This window comes from Frieseomelitta varia, unplaced genomic scaffold (assembly GCF_011392965.1).
Source record: "Frieseomelitta varia isolate USP_RPSP 00005682 unplaced genomic scaffold, Fvar_1.2 scaffold_255, whole genome shotgun sequence".
NCBI classification, from domain to species: domain Eukaryota; kingdom Metazoa; phylum Arthropoda; class Insecta; order Hymenoptera; family Apidae; genus Frieseomelitta; species Frieseomelitta varia.
The window spans coordinates 414,947-440,701 of record NW_025109985.1 but is presented as its reverse complement, the minus strand read 5'-3'; the positions used below and the strand labels follow the sequence as shown (position 1 = coordinate 440,701).

General features: G+C 30.1%; 4 protein-coding genes across 8 annotated transcripts; 2 read left to right on the top strand and 2 right to left on the bottom strand.

The window, feature by feature from the left end:
- Positions 1-733: 733 nt before the first annotated feature.
- Positions 734-4,423, bottom strand: LOC122528731 (centromere protein I-like). 3 transcript variants are annotated; one of them, XM_043654158.1, is made up of 15 exons: positions 4,370-4,423; positions 4,098-4,223; positions 3,872-4,021; positions 3,698-3,786; positions 3,467-3,597; positions 3,169-3,349; positions 2,985-3,097; positions 2,764-2,918; positions 2,460-2,672; positions 1,967-2,073; positions 1,591-1,782; positions 1,369-1,493; positions 1,186-1,303; positions 948-1,118; positions 734-809 (listed from the first exon to the last, which is right to left on the bottom strand). In XM_043654158.1, exons 1-15 carry the CDS (start codon positions 4,419-4,421, stop codon positions 741-743), a joined length of 1,992 nt encoding a protein of 663 aa, XP_043510093.1. In that variant the 5' UTR covers positions 4,422-4,423; the 3' UTR covers positions 734-740. The 3 variants fall into 3 exon arrangements, with proteins under 3 accessions (XP_043510093.1, XP_043510094.1, XP_043510095.1); XM_043654159.1 differs by having other exon boundaries at positions 2,472-2,672; XM_043654160.1 differs by lacking the exon at positions 734-809 and having other exon boundaries at positions 1,056-1,118; positions 1,186-1,214.
- Positions 4,424-4,790: 367 nt separating this feature from the next.
- On the top strand, positions 4,791-6,218 carry LOC122528669 (transmembrane protein 231-like). The gene is made up of 5 exons (XM_043654033.1): positions 4,791-5,018; positions 5,166-5,329; positions 5,443-5,565; positions 5,642-5,849; positions 5,939-6,218. The coding sequence occupies exons 1-5, from the start codon at positions 4,859-4,861 to the stop codon at positions 6,199-6,201; spliced, it is 918 nt and encodes a 305-aa protein (XP_043509968.1). The 5' UTR covers positions 4,791-4,858; the 3' UTR covers positions 6,202-6,218.
- A 1,587-nt stretch (positions 6,219-7,805) lies between these two features.
- LOC122528674 (ubiquitin-conjugating enzyme E2Q-like protein 1) lies at positions 7,806-10,766 on the top strand. The gene is made up of 4 exons (XM_043654038.1): positions 7,806-7,930; positions 8,532-8,810; positions 9,179-9,586; positions 9,732-10,766. The coding sequence occupies exons 1-4, from the start codon at positions 7,928-7,930 to the stop codon at positions 9,858-9,860; spliced, it is 819 nt and encodes a 272-aa protein (XP_043509973.1). The 5' UTR covers positions 7,806-7,927; the 3' UTR covers positions 9,861-10,766.
- A 756-nt stretch (positions 10,767-11,522) lies between these two features.
- Positions 11,523-23,826, bottom strand: LOC122528663 (large neutral amino acids transporter small subunit 2). 3 transcript variants are annotated; one of them, XM_043654024.1, is made up of 8 exons: positions 23,230-23,820; positions 19,571-19,789; positions 17,930-18,200; positions 16,892-17,015; positions 15,829-16,029; positions 14,316-14,465; positions 13,762-13,939; positions 11,523-13,514 (listed from the first exon to the last, which is right to left on the bottom strand). In XM_043654024.1, exons 1-8 carry the CDS (start codon positions 23,495-23,497, stop codon positions 13,453-13,455), a joined length of 1,473 nt encoding a protein of 490 aa, XP_043509959.1. In that variant the 5' UTR covers positions 23,498-23,820; the 3' UTR covers positions 11,523-13,452. The 3 variants fall into 3 exon arrangements, with proteins under 3 accessions (XP_043509959.1, XP_043509960.1, XP_043509961.1); XM_043654025.1 differs by lacking the exon at positions 23,230-23,820 and adding an exon at positions 20,829-21,133; XM_043654026.1 differs by lacking the exon at positions 19,571-19,789 and having other exon boundaries at positions 23,230-23,826.
- Positions 23,827-25,755: the final 1,929 nt, after the last annotated feature.

Below are 25,755 nucleotides of genomic sequence, written 5' to 3'. Positions count from 1 at the left end.
AATCAATCTACAGTCAAAAAATATAATTTAGTTATAATTTAAATTATATTTTTTTTTACAAAATTGTTGAAATTTAATTTACTTACGGATAATTTGTGTATCGATCTATCACTTTAACATTATTCGTAGTAGTAGTACACACACACACACACACATATATATATATTGCTTTAAAAAATGTAGCTATAAAGTATGTTTAGTCTATAGAATGATATCACATTAATAGTATGGCCTCTTCTAGAATATGTATTCAGGATACTTTCAATAAAACATAAATTTTAAAAGATGTTCACATTTACTTTCAATGAAATTTTCTGCATGATATATTATTGAATCATTATTTTCATGTAAACGCAACAGTAATTTTCAATTTACTGTAATGTGTACATTAAATATTAATGTATAAGTAAGATAAGCTAAAAAATATGTAAAAAAAATTATATAGTTTATAAACTATGAACCCAAGGCACACACGATAATTTATATGTAACTTTTTATTAGGTAGACACATATTAAAGACTGTTAAATGAACTGTAAATGAAAATTTTTATGTAAATCAAAGAAATAAAAGGCAATGATTAATTTAATCGAGTAATTCTACATATATTTGTTATTGTATAAAATGTATAACTAAAAACATTTATTACATCTTAAAAATAATTTAAAGTCACAGTCATACTTAAAAGAAAATCTTTCGAAACAATATACATACTTTCTCATACCTAATTTTATCCTTATATTTAATTTCGAAATGTATCGAGAAATTCACTTATGATTGGGTAATAATACAATGCTACACTCGTAGCAGCCTGTAAAAATTTTATTGTCATTAAAACAACTTTTTATTATTTAGAACTTATTATCAAATGTTAAAAAGATAATCTTGCTCTATTGCCTATATTAAAAATAATTACAAATATTAAACGTAACTACGTGTTATTTTTTACCTCTCTCGTGTCGATACTTAGTCCTGCTTTGTTCAATATACATTTATAAGGTAAGATGGCATAATGATTACTGATATTTAAAAGGCAATTTAAATTGCAGTGTTCCAAGTCTTCTATCACTCTTATTGGAATATTTCTTAAAAAGTATGTATTACTGCGTTTTTTAAATAGCTGAAAAATATTTAAAAATTCGAGTTTAATGTTAAAAAAATCAACTGATTTTGTTACATATACATACCTTGTCATACCATAATGCTTCAACGATGTCTTGAACATAAATAGATAGAATGTTAAATTTTTTCTTATATAACTTTTGTATTTTATAATTTTTTAATAACGAACTCCTACTACGATACCTATGAAGAAATATTGAAATCAAAAAAGTAATTTATAAATATAAATAAATTTGTAAGATAAATACCTTAATAATAATTTGCATATTTTTGATAAAATCACACAATGTTTTGTTGCGAAAGCTCCATAAATTACTGCAGGTGGTGCCAATGTGAAAGACATTATACTGCTCTGGTTTTCCAATATACAAATCTAAATATTTTGGATAAAAATACGAGAATAAATTATTAATATTTAATTATTATTTATGTTGATTACGTAACTATTATTTACTTTTATTATTTCTTACCTCTTCATAGAATGATATCGCTTCTGCAAGTAATAAAATATCATAGGAATGTATGTTTAAGCCAGACACAATAAGGTTTTTCGAGATTTCGGTAAGAACGGGAATAGCTTCTTCTAAGCTATCCATTGCACCTTGTCCTAAAAACGGTGCACGTATTTTATGGTTGTATTCTTTACATGCTTGACTAACAAACTGCAAAGGAATGTTATTTTAAAAAACGGTCCTTAACTATTATGCTTTATCAATATCTACATTGCTCTTAACATTTATGTTATTTTTGATATTGATCTACTTGCAATAAAAATAATGCATGCAATAAAAAGAGTAACTATTAACTGAGTTAATATAAAATAATAAAGTAATTGGTTTAACTTACCAAATTTACGATTAACATTTTCAATGTTTTAATGATTTCACACTTTACGCTTAAGGTCGATTCATAAAACATATTTTGTACATGAACTAATATGTTTTCCTGTAAATCTGAATAAATTTTATTTTAATATAAGATTATCAAGAGATTACATATATCTAGAGAAATAGCGGAAAATATATTTCCTTTCTAACTTTTCGTTCTTTTAGATGAAATTAAATTAAATTTAAATTGAACTAAATTTTTATCTATTAGAAGAATGTTTATAGATATAATAGTCTCTTAAATTTTATTTAAAAAAATTTAACAATATTTCAGTAGAATGTATTCTTGTATTTAAAAACATTCATTCATCTACGTAGTTACCAAAAATAAATCATGTATACTAATCTCTGTAAGAATAATACTTATATCAATTTATATATAACTCGTGTACTACGGATAAAATTTGATTCACTTGAATAAAGATATTTATAGAAAATCTCATAATAAATACGTTTAAATATACCAGTAATGGTCATCGAAGTCATCCACTGTAATAAAGCTAATAGCTTCGTTTGATATTCTCCAGTATTAAAATACAGATATTCATCGAGGAAACGATTAACGACAAGTACATCTTGTTGCATGTATCGTGAAAATTCTATAGTTACATCAAGCAACTTATTAATTTCTTCCATTGAAAATTTTTCATTTTCCAACATAAATGCTAAAATCGAAGAAACATTAAACGTTTTTTAATTAAAATGTATTTTTCTAAGAAGTCGTTATACTAATTATATTATGGACATGAAATATACCTCTTACTAACGTATTATAGAGATTATAGGAGAATCTACTCTGATATTGGAAGTCAGCAAATGTAAGAAGATGATATCCAGCGGTGTTAGACAACAGAGATACGGCATTACACGGTAATTCCACATTTAAATTTAATTTTCCTAATTCTTCTACGCTGAAATATATTTTAATATATAAGGAATATCAATAAACGCTATAGAACAATGAAGTTGCTATTTACCTAGAAATGTCGAAAATAGATTTTGTATCTTTCTTTTTAAAGATATTAGAACCAGTTTGAAAATATCCTACAGATGGTAACAAAGGTGCTATAATCTTCTTTGTTTTCATAAACTATCAAAATCAGAAGAGAAATATATAAGTATTTCACGTTTCAATAAATCTTATGATTATCAAATCCTTACTTCAAGTATATTCCAGTTAAAATATTCCGGATGTAAATCCTGTGTTTGCCGAATTTCCGAACGATTTTTCGCGTCTTGAAGCATTAATCGCAAAACTTCAGGTATTGGTTTCCATACACTTTCTGTATTTATAGACTGAATTTTTTCAGGGACTAATTCAGGCTTATATGACTTAAACAATCTAAATTATTATTATTCGAATTAATATTTATTAATATTCGAATTAGTATTAATATTTATATTAATCGAATTAATATTACATTTTTCAAGTAAAGTATTTAAAATCACGATTACTTACGACAATAAAACAATAATATGTTTTCGGGGTTTTGAATATCTCTGATGAAGATTTAATAATCTAGATACATCTCTGCGAGTTACATCTTCTGGTTTTGTTAATACGTAAATAATACGTGCTACATGTCTTTCCTATAATGAAAATAATAAGAAAATATTAGAACGGCGTAGTTACATTGTGCTGATCACCAAAATTTCTGAGTATAATTACAATATTCAACAGAATATTTACCAGTTTTTCTTTCTTCAGCATTATATAAAAAAAGACACTATAATATATATTTATAACTTTTTTGTCTACTAATTGATGATCCAATATGCCTGAAATATGCATATAATGTTAATTTCTATCTTATATATATTTTTATTACATTTTTATGTAATAAAAAAAAGAAGGCAATATTACCAACTGTCCATTGTATGATAATAGTGGATACAGTAATAGGTAATTCATTTATCGATGCCAAGCACCAAGAAATAAGAGACTTTACTGTATGTCCACTTATCTTGTATCTCGGAACTAAACACTTTGCTAAGGATACTAATTTAGTAGCACCTATTAAAATATATTCTTTAATTCAAGATTTTAATAAGATGTAATCATTTGTTTCTTATAATGTTTGTACACTCACCTAATTCTGTATTTATAATAGTATCTGCCAATAGATCAATATCTTCATCTATCAATCCTTTGGTTGCAGCATAATTTTGTAATATACCAATTGATTCTTCAAATGTAGAATAATCTTTCTTCTTTGCTACAAGAGAAAGAACAAATAAACTGTAGTTGTCAAAAGAATTGAAATTCGAAGAACATCTTTCTCTTTTTCTGAGGAAAATAAATACAATACATATATGTATATGTATGTAGTGTATTTAGTGAATAATGAAAATATTTACATACCTCTTAAATCATGTAAAAACTTTAAAAAAGTATCTTTTTCTTCATCTACCATTTTACAACTGAATTAATATTTGGAATAAAAGGAGCGTAATTCTTTCTTTTGAATTATATTTAAAAATTTAGTTTTTAATTATACAAATCATTATCATTATTTTTTTCGACGGCATTTTCTTTTTCAAAAGTGAGACGTTTAAACCAGGTAGTTTTTTTTATATATAATAACCTAAATATCATAACAATCTAAAGTATCCACTTTTTACACGTTTTTAACAAATTTTCATGTTAAATTATTTAAATAGTTAACAAAAAAACCTAACGTTAATAAAAAAATTTTAAAATAAATTGTTGTACACAATATATAGATGAAATAAAGACACCCGGGACAGCCCGGAAATAGTCTCCAGCATTCTTATGTACATATATTGAATATTATACTGAATCTATTCAAAACAACCAATCAAAACCAGCATTTACATATTTTGTTAACCGATGTCATGGCAACGCGTCAAAATGGCTGCCATCGAGATATTTTCAAGTCCTATCAATTATAAATACAAAAGTAAAATATGTTCCTTAAACTTTCTCGCAGTATTATTTTTCATCCTTTTATCATTGATTTCACCGCTTTTCATTATTTCTAATACAGGAGGTATATATCTTTTAACTTTCTATTTCTCGCAAATGTCATATCAGTATACTGTGCCACAACTATAAATATATACTATATTACTATAAGTATTGTAATTGTCAATTTTTTACCATTTTATATTGTTATTACGATTAATGTGATTTTCAGGTTATTCGTTGAAAAATCACGTACTCATGGAAAAGCCTGGTGTATCGTTTAATTACAAATATTTATTGTTAGCAAATAAAGATTACAATATTGATCCTGTTGTATGTTCAACTTTTAAAACGTACAAGGATAATGAAATTAAAGATGACTGTATATTGATAAAGGTTCTATCATTACGATGCCAAAAAATAATACTTAGTATATTAACATTTGTAAATTGTTATCATCATGTTACATATACATATCTCGTGTAAGAGTTAATGTTGTAAGATTTTAGGTTCGTGAAATAGATACAAATATTGATGGTAAAAAGGATATTTTAAAATTTGAAGCGCATTTTTATAGCGATCAAGCTATAAAGTCTTTTAAACTTTTACTTTTTTTCAATTTTCAACTAAAGGTAACATTCTATCGTTACTATACCTTTTTTATTTTATTTTATTATTGAATCTAATTTCATTATTAATTTATTGCAGCAATTATTTAAAACAACAGTAGAATCTATTGCCTATCTCACTCATACATTAAACGAAGAGGTCCAGAAGGTGCACTTCTATGGAGATTTGATATTGCAACAAAAAAGTCTTCTCACTAGTGAAGGTTTATACGAGTCATACAATCGTAGTATAGAAGTTGCTGATTATTCAATAGATGAACTGCTTATGCAAAATTTTAACAGAAAATGTTGGTACTAATTTTCAATATCTTATATTATGTATCTCCTGTGTTATTTTGTATTAAGAACATGATAAAATTGTAAAATTTTATTTCAGTCGTAGCTAAAATAACTAACAAATATGTAATGGAAGAGGCTGGTTATACAAATGACAATGTAATAATCATTCAAGCAGAACTAGTTTATAGGGATCATTTAATTTATTATCAACCGAGTGTTTGGGAAGAATTGAAATGGATATGGATTCAATATTTATCTTGTTTTCTTGTACTTGCCTATATAGCTAAGCATGTTTTAATTTTCTTGTTTTCAAATCGATATTTGAATTGTTACATTGTAACACCATGGAAGAATAAATAGTATTTTTATTAAATTCATTCTGAATTATGCTCTCCTATCATCTGTTAGATTTTCCCATTTATGTTCTTACTGTATGTCTGATAACTTAAAAAGTAAATTATAACAAGTTATTATATATTTTCTTGTGCTAGTATTAATATTTAAAATTCTTTGAAATATTAGATGATGATTATTATTATCGGTACATGCTAAATTATATTGTAGACCTTAGACAAGTTTTTTAATTTGTATACCGTTGTTATGATATGCTAAAAGGTTGCCCAGTCAATCTATCTATCTCTACGCAATTTATAACATCTGGCAATATCATATTATATTCATTCATTTTTAACAGGGATTCTTGAAAAAGAAAATATTAATTTTATCTTAATTTTAATTCCTTATTTTTTGAAACTAATCTAATCTAAAGCTAACCTATAAAGTACACTTATTGCAAACAATAACGCCAATGCAAGTGAAAAAAATACACACATCTTTTGTGATTAAAATTAATCATCGACGTTTTTTCTGATAGTTTATTTGGGATATCTGCAGCAATGCAAACTTGATTTCGAACATATATATAAATTGTTATTATACTAAATAATAATTGCTATTAATAATTGATAGTAATGATTTTTTAAATCATACAAGATACTAGTATATAATAATATATAATGGAAAGATACCAATATTAATGAATAAATGAATAATAATAATGAAAACATAATAATAAAATAAAATTTCCTTCAATGCGACAACGTAATCAAATTTACCAACATAACTTCGAATAGCAATTAAAACAATCGGAAACATATACACATACAAGGTAATTTAATTGCTTTTCCATATTTTTTTCGCTAACGTTATTTCTGACGTACAAATGAAATTGTATAATTATGATTCACAGGTTATTAATTAAACTTTTGCCAATTTCTAACAAAGTACTAAAATATATGTATATACATATGTATTTAATCTGCATGTATCGATGTATTATATGTAATGCCGATGGTGACGTACCATTAATACTAAGTTTCTCATAAAATTTCGAAAAAAGAAAAAAAAAAAAAAAGAGAGGAAAATACGAATGTTCGCATCGTAATGAAACGTTGACGTTGAACAGGTTAAGACGGCCCTGGCCAATACAGCTAGCGATTAGCAACCCTTCCGAACTACGCGCCCGGCCAGTTCAACCAAGGGTGGAGACTGCGCCGTGTTCTGTCGCGATCGTAGTGTCCTTTGTGCATCGTGCTCTTGAGCAAGAGCAAACATTCTTCTCCGAATTATTCGCGTATTGCGGGCGTGTTGGTGGCCGACTTAACATGATTCGCAAACGATCGACTGCAACCACACGGAATTGTCTCTGATCGCAAAGGGAGGAAAGGGTGAGTGGTGCAATTGAGCGAATACAGTTCACGTTGACGCAAACTGCTGCGGATGCTGAACCTCGCACCAGAACCTTTTTTCCGCACTTTTCACTCTCACAGATGAACCTCTTGCGTTCCCTCTGTTCTATTTCTTTTTCACTGTGTGTCACAAATTTCGATTGAAGGAGACGCATTTTAATTGAAATTTAGGAAAGCTTGTTTGCATTTTTTTTAAAGGAGAATGGGGCGTGACGTTACGAAATGAATTGTATACAGTATATCTCGTTTACAAGTTATTGGATAGTTGGTGGTTGACCGAGGACGGGCTTGTGTATTGTAAAATCAGACGAAGATTTGCTAGTTGATGTTTTAAAAAAATGGTATTGTATCATTATAATAATTCGTTTATTTATGTAACATAATAATTATTTATATATAAACGGATATGAAATATCCATTCGTTTATTCGTTCGTATCGCAAAGATGTGATTTTCTCTTTTCTTTAAGATGTTGCCAAAAGCTTAGCTTAATTGTATTTCACTAAAAATTGGTAGACTTGTGTATATGTACATAATTTTAGTTAATTTGATAGCTTGTACGTATGTAATTAAAAAAAAGAAAGAGCGTATCTTTTATGTACATCATTTATGTACACAGTATGTATTTTGTTGAAAAGTTCAATGACTTATCGATCAAAATATGTATATATGTAGTTAACGAAGATCATGTATTTTAGCAGTTTCAAACATAACGAACAATTTCATTTGAAAATATTCATACAATTACAATAAACTTTATAACAAAATATTAATCGCTTAGTGTACTATACTTGATATACTATGCTATAATTATAATATTCGATGAAAGAAAACATTAATATTAATATTGTTAAAAACTCGTTCGAAATTTTAATTCTTGCTGAAATGTTTAGTAAATTATGAAACTTAATTTGAAATTAATTTGAAAATTTTTAATGAACAGCGTATTGAGAAGATTGGAAGAACCATGTCTACGAGATCGAAGGAGAAGGTGGTAGCTGCCTTTCGGAAATTCTTTCGATCCTCGGAGAAGATATCGGAACAAGATGGAGCTGGCAGTTCGACCAGTTCTCCCTCGAGAAGGCTTCTAAGTAGACATCATCGTCCGGATGCGGTTACTCCAACTGATGCCTCCTCGTTGTCTGATAACCCCAGTGCTAGCAACTCTAATCATGGAAATTGTTTTTTTAAGTCAAAAAAGTCTGCTGGTAATCCAACGCAGGTGCATATCTTGTTTACTACTGTATCCATCTATCATATCTTGTTTAAGTACCTAATATTAGATATCTAATTCATTATAACGATCGTTGCTGATGGAATTGCAGAAGCTTCGTGTTACACGAAGCCTCTGGCAATTCCATTATGTTTTATATACGTCATGTACAAAGTTCATGAATTAAAAATAAATCACATAACATCCTTGTTACTTGTGCCTTAGAAACGACAGTGAATTCTTTATGTACCGTGAAATTAATTTGTCTCGTTACTTTTTATAATTCCTTGTCTTTACTGGAATCGAAAAACGATAAATGATAAGGAAATAGCAGATGCTCGATATTTATATTGCAAGTTTGATAAATATTATTTTAGGGAACAGTTGCGATGCCAGATAAAAGAGTCCGTCTGCGTCGTTTAATGAAGGAATTGAGCGAAATTCAAAGGACGCAACATCGGCTCGAATCAACCTTCACCGCGGAGCTGGTGAACGACAATTTATTCGAGTGGCACGTGAGACTACACAAAATCGATCCAGAGAGTGAACTAGCTGCCGACATGAGAGAGCTTAACATACCTTACATACTTCTGCACGTGGTGTTTCCGGAGAATTTCCCGTTCGCGCCACCTTTCATGCGCGTTATTTCGCCAAGAATCGAAAAAGGTTTTGTTATGGAAGGCGGCGCAATCTGTATGGAGCTTCTCACGCCTAGAGGATGGGCCAGTGCATACACGATCGAGGCTGTCATCACGCAGTTTGCAGCCAGTATTGTCAAAGGCCAGGTGAAATATTTCCTTACGTTTTTCTTTTTTTCACGATTCTTCAATCGTTTGGAAACCTGAAAGAATTTTAACGGTTCATAAAAAATATGCTTAATTAGGTATTAATATTATACTTATAACAAATATTTCTAAAATTATTTTTCAGGGCCGTGTAGCAAGAAAACCAAAAACCAACAAAGAATTCAATAGACGTTCTGCCGAAGAATCCTTCAGAAGTTTAGTAAAAACGCATGAGAAGTATGGTTGGGTCACACCCCCGCTCGCAGAGGGATAACTCTCCAAGCTGGTTGAAAAACAAAGGACTTTATTGTTATTTGAGATGTTGCGCTCTGCAGACTTCAAATGTGATTTTGGTCGGTATAATTTCTTCTCCAGGCAACACTGTAACTGCATTACAATTGCATTAAACGATGCTTTTGTAAATAATAAATAATACTTGGGAAAGGAAGAAAGAAATCAAGGATCAGTTGGAATAATAATAATAATAATAATAATAATAATAATAATAATAATAATAATAAGAAGAAGAAGAAGAAGAAGAAAAAGAAGAAAACTCGAGATATAATTATAATAACATTAATAGTATATTTTGCAATTCCATAATGAATGGATTCTCATAAAATTGATATGATACGAACATAATGACAAATATTTTATAACTCTTACGTAGTTTAAACATATCTGTAAATTCCTTTCTCAATTTGTTATCAAAAAATGTCTTTCATCCAACGAGTTCGTTCTATTAATACTATAGCGACCGATTATTTTTAAGAGCAACGTTCAGCACGAACGTTGCCGCTCATTTAGTATTAAAATATAAGGATAAGAATTAGTAGTGTAAAAAAAAGAGCTTTTATTACAACAAATAATCGAGTAATTTATGTTATTACATAAAGCCAACGTTAAATAAGATTGATAAATGTGAAAGATTTAAAAATTAATACATTAATATAATATTTGTAATAATAACAACATTTTTAAGCACAGAAATTAAAATGTAGTCTGTTGATTTGTTATTTCGATTTTTATTTTATTTGATGTATAATGCTACAAACATATGCATCTTACAATACAATTTCCAACATTTTGAAGTCGAGATTATTCTATGTACGTATATAGATACATTCTGTAATAATTGTAAATCAATGGAAATATATATACATGTATATTGTTGTATTTACTTAACGTTGTCTCTATTATCAACTATGAAAAAACGAAAAGTTATCCAGCCAAAATGTTGTATACAGTTTGCTATTTAATTAATTATTACTTACTAGCATTATTTACTTAGCATTACAAATAGAAAATAATTAAATTTAATAAAAAAATTTGTTATATTAATATATTGTTTATTATATTACATTATCGTAATATTTATCACTTACACATTTGTTATTCTTCTCATTCAGCACGTTTTATTTTCTATTTCTTCATACGTGCAATAAATGCAAAATATTAAGTTTTCATTGTACAGAAGCAAATTCATTAATTCATCCATAATACAACATTATGATTTACTAAAATCCATTTACTTATTGATGATTTATATTAAATCTGACCAGTTTAAATCATTTAATGAATTATCTGCAAGAATTTTCAATTTATACATTAGCATTGAACAGAGTATGTAATACTATTTGAAGAATCTTATACAGCAGAATTCTTAAATCTACATAAACGAGGTATTTTTTCTTATCATCATTAAATTCTTATTTATTTTAGCATTGTGTTACAAGTTAGCCAGATTTAAATTAGTTTAAAATACATGTGACAGTCATCTCTTTTACATACTATAAATATGTTATCTTAAAGTCATAGTTGAGTTTACTTAAGTTAGAAAAATTATATCAATTCAATTGCTGATTATTTTAAAATATAACGAAAACAAAAGAACATTACAAAGATGTAGAACCATTTGATATACGTAGAATAATACTACTATTAACAAATACATTTTTATGTTTAATAAAATGTTTTGGATACAAATTTAGATATATCAGAAACCTTAACGAAATTCCTTTTTACATGTGTTATACATAAGGCACGTGATCAGTCGTTATCTTTTTCAATACAATTACTATAATATTGTACAATAATTAGTTTCGCATGTTTCAAAATGACTATTGCTTTACAAATTATTTTTGTGCTTCTTAAAACCTACTTATTGTCTAAATTAAATTTATTATGCATTAGTGTTGAAATCGAGACGAGATCTAAAAAAAAGCTACAAATATCTGATAAAATAGTAAGCAGTATAAAATATTATCTCGTTGTGTAAAATATCTTATTACATATCATATAAAATATATTATTTAATACCGGTATATTTCTAATATAATGCAAGATATCGTTCAACTTTTCTACTTTTTAAATGCATAACTTGACCAGACATGTTATACAGTAACAGAAATACAATCGTAAATTATCAAATATAATTTTCATCACGATTAGTTATAGCATAATTATTATATTCTCTTTCTCGATATTCTATAAATAATTCATTAATAAATAAAATCATAATATGATAGGTAAAAGGGATATATAAAAATTACTGTCACTGGTTTATGAACCAACGTTGGGCGTTTACCTATTCAACAACTGATCGAGTGATAATAAATAATTTATAATGCTTCGTTTGGTATGTACAATTAAATAATTTAAATATATACGGTTGTATTACTTATATTACAATTATTATGCGTGTATATTACTTTTTAATTATTGTAATTAGATGCAATATTTTGAAGACGGAAGATCTTTAAAAGAATTCTAAAATAAGCACGATTTAGATAGTTCTTTGTGCGTTGATGAATGTTTCATGCATTGTCAATTAATCGTAGCCAATGCATAAAACGAATCGCGTATTTTCGCGAGGCAAATACCTTGCAGTCTTACAATTTTATAAAAGCGCCTTATTTATAAGACGTAATGAATAACTGCGTAATTCGGTATACAAAGTGGTTAAAAGTTGGATTCATTTAAAAGCAAAGATTTTAAGAGACAATCAAAAATGAAGTCTTTCAATTTTTTAAATGAGTGAAGTTGAGTGAACGATTATATTGTAGTCTTTATGATTTTGTTATTTACTCTTGTATAGAGACTGTTAATTCATTTAAATTTACAATTTAGTTACGTTTAGAAAGTACAGTACCTGTATACCTAAATTAAAGAGAGTAAAAGTAATATAACTCGAGACATTATGTAAACAATATTACATACATTTAAATAATGTAAATGGAATTACTTTTCTTTATATCCCTTTGCTATTTTGTTTTCCCTCATATTTAAGATTTATATTTCAGATTCGCTCTGAATAATGTGTACTTACAAATCCTATAATAAATGAGCAATTGATTTTCTAACATAGTCTCTTCTTCTGTATACTTACTTTGTTATACTTACAACTTTGAAACAATTTGTATAAATGAGTAATTTAATATAAAATTAAAAGTGAAAGGAGAAGCAATTCTCTTATAATTGAATGTGAATAATATCTTGCAATTATGTTATGCGATTGTTATAAATATAGATTATTAGAAACTATTATTGCATAATCGATGATTGTTTCAATTGACATAGGCAATGAAGGTATATTATCTATATATATATAAAATTTATATATAAAAATGTAAAGCAAGTATGACTGATTCGTTCATTTACAAATTCTATAAGAAACAATATAAATTTTATTGGAATGTTGCGTCTACTTTCATTTAGAGTTAAATAACTATGTATCTTCTTTTGCATTGTCATTGCAAGTTGTCATTAGTAAACTTTATAAATGAACGGATAGATCAATGGAGCACATTCATACTATACAAATTTCTATACGAAACTATACACTGTATTAGAACGGCATTTGCGGATCAATCACTTCTCTCTTCTTGCACGCACATAAATAATTTAGCGCAAATCATATTGAAGTTATCTGTAAAAAATAAAGAATTCTTAACTACAATAAATAATTTACACTTTATATATTAATAAATTATAGTGTGACTTAAAGATAAAAAGACAAAAGTACATATATAATTTAAAATGATTTAAATATTTACAATCATTTACATCGAATAATATGAAAAAATGTGAGATTATTTTAGTAATATATGTATAACTGTAATTAAAATAACGTAAAAATTAGGAAATGTAGTAGGCAGTTAATAGTAGGTACTTACGAGATGATCTTATAAGCCATTTAGGCTTCTTCTTCCAATAAATGAAGACGCAATACATAGGAATTCCAGATAAAATGATTATTACTCCTACTCCTACCTCCCATGGAGAGACGTAGCATGGAAATATCACGAGGAAAGCACAAATTATGAAAAAAATAATTGGTAGTACGATGGATACCTAACGAACAAACAAAAAATTTAATATTAAATAAAAGTATATTGTATTCTAATTTTATTACATATACATAAATATACACAAATATATATTTCGTTCTCTAAATGAGAATCATAGCTTCTACTTTTTATCAAACATTATAATTCTTTCTTAATTTGCATCGATTAGTTGGAATTAGTATTTTTTTGATAAATTTCGTTACATGTTACAGCTTATATAAAAGTGGCTACAATTTTGTGTGTGTACTTAATTATATAATTAATACCGTCTTAATTCCAATCGAAAAAAAGGTAGACTTTTAAGTTCTATGTTATTATAGACGGATAGGAATGTTAATATGAAATGTTGAGAAGGAGAAAATTGCAATTTTTTTACATACCTTTATCGGTCGTTCGCGATCGGGACTTTTGTAACGAAGCCAGAGGAGGCCAGACACCGAGAGCGTGGTGAATAGTGCTTCAACGAAGCTAACATAATAGATTAGCACATAGACATCCTCTATGATCAAAAGTGCCAGGGTGATAATGCACTAGAAACGGAAATTATAGTTTAACGCTCGAGCCAATTCAAGCGCAACGGCGAGAAAAAATTGATCTTTTACATATTTTATTATTTTCTAATAGTAATAATAATTCGCCACTTGATGTTCTTGAAAACTTTCATCTCGTGTTTTTCGTTTTTTAACACTAGAATTACCTTTATCAAAATGATCTGTCTATCAGACTTTGTTTGTTTAAACCATGGTAAAACACTAATTTCTTTGGTGGTATTAATGCTACTTTCATCGAGATAGAAACATAATTATACGTACATATATACATATTTGTAACATCATTAACAGATCAAAATTAGATAGACAGATCATATTTCACATATATACATATATAAAATTTCAAGAATATTAAATAAAAAAATTCCTCTAAATTATTCGGACGATGATTGCTCTTTAAAAGCAATCATCCCGTGATTTCTTGAGATTATTATTTATCCAAATTCTGCGTGTGGAAAATCTTCCCTTCTTATTTTTCACTTCAAAATATATTCAAATGTCACATTTTTCAAATTATTTAATTTTTTCTTTTATCGTTTAATTAGAATAGGATTTTTGCAAATGTTTTGAATAATTGAATTACTCGTGAGTCAAAAAGACTGCCGTTATCAACGATCAAAGGGACCATTAACGGGATGAAAGACCTAATTTATTGCTCTCAATTAGCAGCCGTGAATCAAGATGATGGTTCTACGATTGTCATATACGGACTAGTTAATTATAACGGTTTTTCATATGCAATTTCTAACATCCTTTTTTCATCTGTTATACACAAATGTTTCCACCATTTATTTCTTGATTTCACATAAAATTATTATTACGTTACTTTAAATAATGTAACTAAACTTGTATTTCAAGCGATTATGACGCAGATAGACACGCGTTTTTCTATGATTCATAGATATTTGTGTCAAGGAAAATGTAACAAAAAAAAAAAAAAAAAAAAAAAAAAAAAAAACCAACCAAGCAATAAGAGTATAAGAACGATCTACGTTGATTAGATAATTACAATAAAATGAACTTTATTTATTTAAATATAGAAATTATAATTGCTACATGTGCAAGCTGCAAATATATAATATAATGTAATGTACTGCAATGTAACATGATAATAAGTAATGTAATATAATATAATGTAACACAACACAACATATATATATATATATATATATATATATATATAGTATTACATTACATATTGACTTGTTCATGAATTTACAACTTTTTAATTCTTTGTTCACTTTCGACCCAATTATATCTCAAAATAGCTCTTTATAGAGCTCTTTTAATAGCTTAAAATAGACTTCGCATAAGGCGTCTAAAAGATGAATAAATTTCTTACCAGGAAGATGAGTGAAGGCATAGGTGTTAAATTTCGTACATTGATGAGGGCAATGGCAGCTGGCAAATGTCCATTTCGAGCTCCTACGAAAAATAATCGCGACGATGCGAAAATTGCTCCGTTTAACGCCCCAAAGGTTGAACAAGCCACGAATAATGGCATTATCCAAGACATTACACCCAGAAGCTTGTCGCTGAAAGTCTGTGAAAAATTACAAGATTACTGTAATATAACATAAATTATTTAAAAATGAACTGTTAAATTTTAGTATGATGATTCTTATGGTTTAAACTGCTAGTTCAATTACAAATTTTCTAGTCATTTTCAGTGTCAGATATAGAAAACACATTCATTCTACTCTTTATGTAAAAATATTAATAAATATACGGTGCGTCATTTAAGAAGTAAAATTTACATGTACCATTATGTTTAACAGCTTATCTGAGCCTCTTTTAAATTACATCGTTAAAAGTATAAATATGTAAAAGGATTTACTAAGTCTTAAAAAAATTTTTTCTTGAGGAACTAAATTTATTATTTAACAATAGTTGCTTTTTTCTTTTTATAAAAATAATATCGTATCGTATCGCTAATGTCTTTCTTTTTATCTTCTTATCTTCCTTTCTAAAATTTGACGAGAAGCAAAATAGAAAAAAAATGGGAACACGACGAAAGGCTTTGTCTGACAGTATCGTTATGGATAAGAGACAAATTTTCTGTTGGCCTCACAGCAACATTAGCCAAGGAATAACACGTTTTTCCCATCAAAGGGAACCTTTTCTCAATCATTTCTATGCTTCGTTGCTTCTTTTCGGGTTTTTTGCGCTCTTTTCTTCTCTTTTTGTACAAGTAGGTATATAACAATTACATCGATTACAGCGCAGCGACTTTTGTGATTGGATGATAAGAGCGAACACAAGGATTTGTGACTCGTTCAATTGCAAGTGAGTATCTGTATATCGCGTCACGTCGATGTGTCGATGCCATTTGCCTAATTATTCTATTCTAAGTAGGTATTTACAAGATACAATTTTATACAAATTTAAATAAGAAAAAAACTTACAACAGCGACAGCATTCGATGCGAGAATCTCGTCCTGCGTTAACACCACGAAATAAGCAATATTTGCCAAGACATAAATCACAGTCACTAACGGCAATGATATACAAATCGCTCTTGGAAGATTTCTGCAAAAATGATAATTAAGCATTGTATATACATTTTTCACATCGCGTTATCGATTCTATTATCGTTATTCATTGCACTTTTGTTACGTACTTTGTCGAAACCAGCAAAGTTTCAGTTCCGCGAAAATAATATTCACATATAATTGTTGTTCTAGAATCAAACTTTTATGAGAGTTAAAATGACTTTTGTTACTAAAACGATAAACGTCCGTCCAATCGTTACAATGGACTAGACACAAGAGAAAAGAATTGTTTGAAGTACTGGCAAACAAAGAGCGCAAAACAGAAATAAGGGAACCGAATTCAAAATGTTTCATTGATGTTTTAAATATAAACTGCATAAATACTATTCACATATGGATGCGTCACTTTCACTCCGTTTTAAATATAACTTTCTGAATTCTTCAAAGAACTTTGTTTGGGACGTTATTGAAAAGTTCGTTCCACCTTTTTGTTTCATTTAATATTTGTTTCTGACATCAAAGAAAAGCGTCCCATGAAAAACTGAATCATTTCGATCCTGCACGAATACACACGTACGTACTATCTTTCACAAGATTAAAATTTGACATGCTTTACTAATAACTTGTTTATATTAATAATTTGTAAAATTTCATTAATGCCTGATATCTAATAGTTACGTTGTGGCCACGTAATTAGCGTTCAATTTCTAAACAAAAACACATAACATAACAACACACACACAAATTCATTGATCCGAAACAAATCATACAAGTAAGGTAAATATTATAAAATATTTTTACTCACAATTTTTTTTTACTTTTCGATTTATGAAATTATTAATCAGTACGATTTCCGAGCGATCCGCTAAACACATATATGTTTATGTATATGTATATACATGTAGCAGATGAGAGTAAATGAAAGATTCAATAGAAATAATGACAAATTACTTGTAAGGATCCTTTAACTCTTCGGTCACGTAATTCAGATAATTCCATCCGGAATAAGAGAAGAGGCCTGAATAAATGGCTAAAGCAACGTAGCCGGGTTGAGTATTGGTTCCATCCATGGGATGGCGAAAGTTTTCCGTATGACCCAAGCAGAGCCACCAAAATCCAGCGACCATGATGATCACCAGCGCGAAAATCTTCGTTCCGGTGAAGATGTCCTGCACCCTGGTCGCCCATTTCACATTATAGCAATTAATCGCCGTCAGTAAACCTGCAAACAGGTTTTAATTTTATAATTTTTCAATTGCATGTTGGACAATTTTATGTGATTATATTTATTGGATATTTTCACATATTGAAAAGGAAGAAGTAAACTATAAGTAGATAGTACACTTGTATGTACGTTGCAGTTGCAGAGTGTGGTAAATTGAGAGAGAAATTCAAATCTAGTTTCCCAGAGAAACTAAAAGTCACTGTTTTTGTTTGTAGATTGTTCATTGAAACAGTGAATTTTTAATCTTGGTTGAATTTCCGTCACTTATCTCGCAGAGTTGTAGCTAAGCACACAATCAATTTTGATGCCTATATTTTATTATCTTGTTACTTATTACCTCATTATTCATACATAGTTTGTTGTAGCAGAACTGTGCCAGTACGAATCGGTCATAGTGACATAGCACGTCATTGACACGTAGTAAACCTTTTACTGATATATCTCTGACGTATTTAATGAATACAGATCATTGATAAAGTATACAAACTAACATAACATAAGTATCACATATTTACATATAAAGAAACTGATGTCGGAGCATTTTGTGGAACTGGAATCACATATAAGTCATGGATTTGTACAAAGAAGAAACGTATTAGATGTTTAAGTCGAAAGTGTGAAAATACCTACGTATATACATACATATGTATACGTATCTAGTTGCACGCGTCAGCTTGAAAGAGATAAGTTTTTATCGACACTACCGCGGCTTGTAGACAATGCAAATGTCACATAACGAAGAAAAGTAAGAAGAATAAAAACATAAAATTGAAGTTGAAATAGCAACTTATTTATATTATTTATGTGTATGTAGTACTGTCTGTGTAGTAGCATTGTATTTTTATAATATAACAGAGATACATAAAGTAACGAAGATATCAGATTCAACATTGCCTCATTATTGATAAAATAAAATAAGATACTGTTATCGATGAAATATTATTCTTTGTCAACAGCAAGCTAAGAATCATGTAAGTACCTATGCTTAAACACGCACGCAAGCACGCATGCAACGAATCTTCAAATCAACTATTGTATTATAGTGACTTAAGTTTAAAATTAGGACATCAATTTTAAAATGCGATTGATACCTAAGTTAAAAATGATGTGGCAAGTTCTAACCGAATGCAAATAACAAACACACCTGTTGTAGATATCGTGTTATTATCTACTATTACTAGTGATGGGTTTAAGTGGCACGAGCAACTAGGTAGATTTGAACATTAACTGATCAGATTCGAATCCTCTGTGAAGTCTATTTTGAGATTAAATACGATGGAATTGAATCCTCTGCGAGTAGTTTGACAAATGAGAAAAGTAAATTTAATCGATAACCTGCAAAAATAAAATTTTAATAGTATTCTTACATGTAATAACAGCGGCAAGCAGTCTCACCGCTGCGTACGGAGGAACACAACCATGCCAAACTGGTTGCAAGATGTATTGTGCGAACGTTAGGGCTGTGATCGCGTTTCCAGTTGGCACCAGGATGAACAATGCCACATAGAGGTATAGAAATGCCGGTAGCGGTCCAAAAGCATCGTTAATGTAAGCATAGTCGCCTCCAGACTTTGGGATCATGGTACCTAAAAATTCACGTATTCTTTCTTTAAACGAATGACTTGACTGACGAGAAAGTACGTGGCAGTAGAAAGTAAAAAATTATTCGCTCGAATTTAATATTTTGCATTGTACTTTATATGTATGTAATAACACATATAACGTGTCCTTGTAAAAAAAAAGAATGAATCTTCAGAGAATGAAGAATCAAAATTGGTTTATTTGAAAAAGAAGCAAACAAAGAGCAAGGAACAAAACTGATTGATTCATTGGAAATGAATCTATGGACATTTTACAACGAAGAATAGCTCAAATAAGATATAACAATCTATGTAACATAGATATCATAATCAAGCATATTCTTCCCTATTGTCCGGCGGTAAAACGAAAAGCAAATAAGATAAGCAATTAATCTTAAAAGGAGCACTCAGGCGATAAAAGGCATTCAATCGCAGTAATCTCGTACATCAGTTTTAATGATATAAATATGGTATGATATATGGTATAAATAAATGATATAAATAAATCTAAATATTGATCTCGTGAAGGTTTTCGCATTCGGAATTGTAGTAAAATAGAATTGAATAAAATTGTAAAATTACAGAACTATTGCAATTACATACGGAGGTTCCATTAGTCACCGCAGTAATTGCAGTTAAGTCAAATTGCATCAGATTAGAAATAACAATACGTAAAATACTTATTTAAATGATCGCAGAGAGTCGAGCAGTTAGTGAAATTGTAAGCATTCAATTGTATTTAACATAATGCATTCTATGTAACTCTCGTCGGTGATTGAATGAATTCCAAGTATTATGCTATTCACCAAGATGTGTACATACACACTTGTACAGGGAAATTCGCTACAGATGAAATTATCGTGACTCCTGGATTGGCCAAACATTCTAACATTTACGAATAAATCTCTGTAAAGTAATGGTAAAACGTTTAAAAGCAAAACTTGGAAATTGTAATCTATTAACACGTTTAACTGAGATCGAAAATTAGATTCGGTGAAATTAGATAAATTATTCGTAGCAGTTCTGTAATTCAATAAATACGTACATATGTATTTATCTATCACTGATCTTTTTCTCGGAGTTGATGGATCGGGGCACACTGGTCGCGTTCTATGATACATTTTAATTACGCATGTCACTTCAGCTCTCAAGAACTGCTTGTGAGTCAATTGAACTTATCAAGAGAACAATAAGAACATTTATATAATTATTTAATTATATTATTTTTAATGGCAGACGATAACTGAATCACTTGTCTTTTCTTTTTCTCTGCCTCTTTCGTTTCACACGCAGATATAAATAATTAGCAACAACAAGAGTATTCGTTGTGATGATTAATTTGATCCGTTTGCTTTTCGTTTCGACGCTCTGGAATCAATTATCATCTTCCAGTAAAAAATTAATCCAGTTGTTTATTGTGTGAAAATCAATTATTGTCAATCAATTAATCTGCAGGAGAAAAATACGATTAAAAATAAAATTATGTCACTTCTGATGGCAAATGATAGCTGAATCTCTCCTTTGTTCTCTTTCTCTTTCTCCCCCTCTTCGTTGCATACACAGATATAAATAATCAGTAACAACGAGAGCACTTATTGTGATGATTAATTTCCTTGACTTTTTATTTCGACACTCATCGAATGAATTATAATTATTATCTCTGTGAAAAATTAATCGAGTTGTTCGTTGTCTGAACATTAATTATTGAAAACCGCGGGAGAAAAATACAATAAATGAAATTTCCAATTTTTTGCAGAGAAGCAATTTAAAAATCGAATACCCTACGTGTCGATCAATTCAATGCCTTTTTGTCCCATCCGCGAGTTAAACACGTGTTTTGTTTTGTTTTTTTTTTTCCACAAAATCGTAGCTTTTACGAAAGTCGAGCGAGTGTTACGAAAGTTAAACGAACATGACGAGGCTTGAACAAACACTACTAACTAAGGCATTTCTCTCCGATAAGGGACAATCCTATAACGAAATATACGAAAATTCTATATCGAATTTCTAACAGCTAGTTGATCAACGAAGCAGTATCTACGTAGTTGATTTTTAAAACATTGGTAACGAAAAATACTGCATTGATATTGGAGAGCGACAGACATGTGGTCAAAGTTAGGGAAGACTCAAGGCAACGATACTCTAACTCTAATTGAGTTAGTTGCTAGCACAGGGCACGAAATTTTGCAAGTTTGTGATGCGTCAATTAAAATTTCTATTAAAATGCAGGAAACGTTACACTCTTGGTAGAAGATAAGAAAAGAAGTTAAAAAGAGGTATGTTAAAAATGGTTACAAAAATAGTAAGAAAGTCACGTCCGCAGCATGGTAAAATCCGGTATAAAAACCAACTATAGAAATAAAATAGGTTCAGTGTTTGTTTGATCGCATTATGAATGCATTATCACAATGTACTTTATTCGTTGCCAAGAAAACCTGGTATATTTTGGCGGATCGTGAGTGTACTTAAATATTTTCCAAATGACCAAAGTTGTGATAGAGGATATGTAAGCTTTTATTTCTGCAAGCAACGAATCATTTTCACTCGCGATTAATTTAAAACTAATGTATCATTTTTGTTCAAATTACATAATTTACGAATCTATTACATTATTATTCGATTGATTAATCGTTTAGTAGTCAAAATTAGAAAGAGAAAAATGGTATTCAAAATTGTAGATAAATTGATATTCAAATTGATAGTATGTCCAACCAACAATGACGATAATTCGATTATTTTGTGTTTGAATTTTTGAATAGATCGCAAGTGTCTTAGAACAGTCGACTTTCTAAGTCAATTGACACAGGCAGAAGGTGATGCAAGAGTCGAAAGGTCTGTCCGTAGACGCGTACGCTTGCCAACACGTGAATAATAAAATCAAAACGAGTAACTGATGTATCAGTGAAAGCGATACATTATTGTAACAGAGAGAAAATATATGAGAAAATACACGTGCGTACTATTTCCACCATCAGAAATACAATCGTAATTATGCATAATTTACGCGGCAGATTATTGATGTATTATTATGTGTTGAAATTATATTTATACTCAAGGCAAGAAACATTGACTTTACAATTTAAATTTAAATTTCAATTTAACTTTAAATCGTAGATGATGCACCATTTACAAATATTCTTCTTTTCCCAACAATCTGCTAGTAGATTTTTTTTTTTTTTTTTCGAAACACGCATGTTCCTCCGTGAAAGAGGTAATCGGCGCTGCTAGTAATCGTTACGTTGATGATCACGCAAGTACTGTTTTTGTCACGGTACGCCGTCACTGATTGGCCGTGATTTACAGACAGCCCCCGTATGTAGATCGCAGACGGGCGGAACAACGCGGCGACGACCGCATGGGAATTCTAAATGAAATGCAACGAATACTCCCGTCGCAGGTCGGGAGAGAGAATCTCCGACTTACACACGTGTAAGTTCAGCACTTACCGAGTTCCGCGTAGCATAGCGCGCCGATCAGTGACAAAACGCCGGAAAAGATCCACACGATCAACGCCTGGCCAACGCTGCCGCTGTTCTCCAGCACACCTTTCGGCGAGACGAAGATCCCGGCGCCGACGATGATGCCGACGATGATCGCCACACCGTCTAGCAAACCGAGTTCCTTCTTCAATTTCACCGCATGGCTATCGTCGCTGACAGTGGTTTTCACAGTAGTCAGGATCTGTTTCTCTTTTGGCGCGACTTTGTCCGGCATCGTACGTCTTGTCTTTCCAAAGATTTGCTAATGCTCGCTGAGTAGTTGAGCGTTGATCATTACTAGTCGAAAAAAGTAGTAAGCGGTGCGAGCATACCGGGAGGTAGCACATACGTCTGATGCACGTGCGAAAGCGACAAAGAGAAGAGGGGAGACAAACATACGCGCACGAACAGGAACACCGGCTCTATCTGTGTGATCACGTCGCGTCTCGTCGCGTCCCGTTTGCGTTCGTTCAACGGACACACGTGCTCGACTGCAGGCCAGTTCCGTCGCAGCGCGGCACTGTCGCCGCCTGCCGACGATTCACCCTTTATATTTTCATTCGCGCCATTGACGCAACTCCAGTTTCTCTTCTCTCGTGCTTCAGCTGTCGTACCATTATTTGTTAATTCTATTTGTTTCTCTGTTTGAAAAAATATTATAATTGCTTGGGAAATTATCTCGACACTTGCTAAACAACTCTGGCGCGATACTTTCCTCCAAATGAGTCACGCCCGCCATTTTGAAATGTATTTGAAATTTCGTCGATACTGTAACTTGATTCGGTTGCTAAATGATCGATGCATCTCGATAAGATATATATTTTCTTTGAGTTTGAAACTTTTAAAGATTTTGTTTGCTACTTACGTGCGTTGTTAAATTAATTTGAAATATTATTGATGTTTTGACTTGACGATCTTTTGCATAATTTTTCACAAAACTATGTATTACAGAAAGAATTTTACAGGTAATCACATACAAATATCTCGACTGATATCGACACTGATATCGATTCGAAAATAATGAAAATGGTTAAGAATCGTTTACAATATGTACATTACTCACATATATATTTGGAAAAAACGGAGAAGCAATGGACACGTCTTATAAGAGGCGACTATCCGTTCCATTTAATTTTTTCAATTCTAATGCATAGAATTTATACAAATTGTCAAACTCTAAATATAAATCATATAAATAAGTAAATTACAAATAGCGTCATTAATTTGCATACTCATAGTTAACCTATACAAACTTGTACTTTTAATCTCGTCTTATTTTACATTTTACATAATTACGTATTCAATTGTATTCAACGGTTGATTTGTAACGTTTGTTTTAAAAGATGCGTATATATTACGAACCTGGAAATATTAGCGTCACGTTGTGGCAAAATGGAGGAACTAAACGCTTTATAATCAAATAAAAAAATATAATTAATTTTAATTTTTCGCTCCGATAATTTATATTTTATGAGCGTACATTTCAAAGACAGTGCTATCCATTACGTTTACAAAACAAATTTGACTCCAATATTCAATGTAGTTTGCGAGGAAATGAGTACACTGAAACACATTTAAACACACAAGTTGTAACGTTAACTCTCGATCTATTAAATAAAATTTGAAAATCTTTATTAATAGATATTGAAACATAAAAGGCACAAAAAAAACTAAGGGTTTCAAACAGACGATGCAATTTCAAAAGTTAACAAATTATTACTCTCGATTATTTTTTTTTTTTTTTTTGGCAAATTACATGTAAAGTGCTCAGAGTTGGACATGGTGGCTCCATCTGTTGGAAGTTGACTGGTACTGACTAATTTTAAAAATAATTATTTCTGCATTTCACGGCTCAAAGGGGTTATAGAAAGAAGGCCGAGGATCTAATTAAGAAGAACCAATCACAAAAGTTCACCATTTAATTCTCTAAATTAGTTTTTTTCGCAAATGAAAATTTACTTGTTTTACGGGATAGGAAACACTAGCGCCGCGTTGTGGCAGAAAGGGAGAACTAAAACCTGTTGCTGTCCTTGTCGTACTCTGTTGCTCTCCTTGTCTAGCAAGCATAAATGTCTATCCTTGTCTAGCGCTATTGCTCTCCTTGTCTACCGCGCATATATGTCTGTCCTTGTTACATGCTATTGCTCTCCTTGTCTATTGACGCTAGACAAGGAAGGCAACAGTGTGCGACAAGGACATCCTTCGATTTATTGAAAAAAAAATTCAACTTTTTAGACACACGTTTTTCAAGGACAAAACACACAAAGAAAGAAAGCGGTGAGCCTAATTTTAACGAGGCATATAAAAAAGTTCGTAAATTATTCCTCTAAATTAGGTTTTTTTCGTAATTAGTGCGAACTGTCACAAAATGGACATGGTGGCGCCATCTAGCGGTAACTCACTGGTACTAATTATTTATGAAAATACTTATTTCTGCATTTTACGGGTCAAATGGGGTATGAAAAGAAAGCTAACGGTCTAATTAGAGTAATA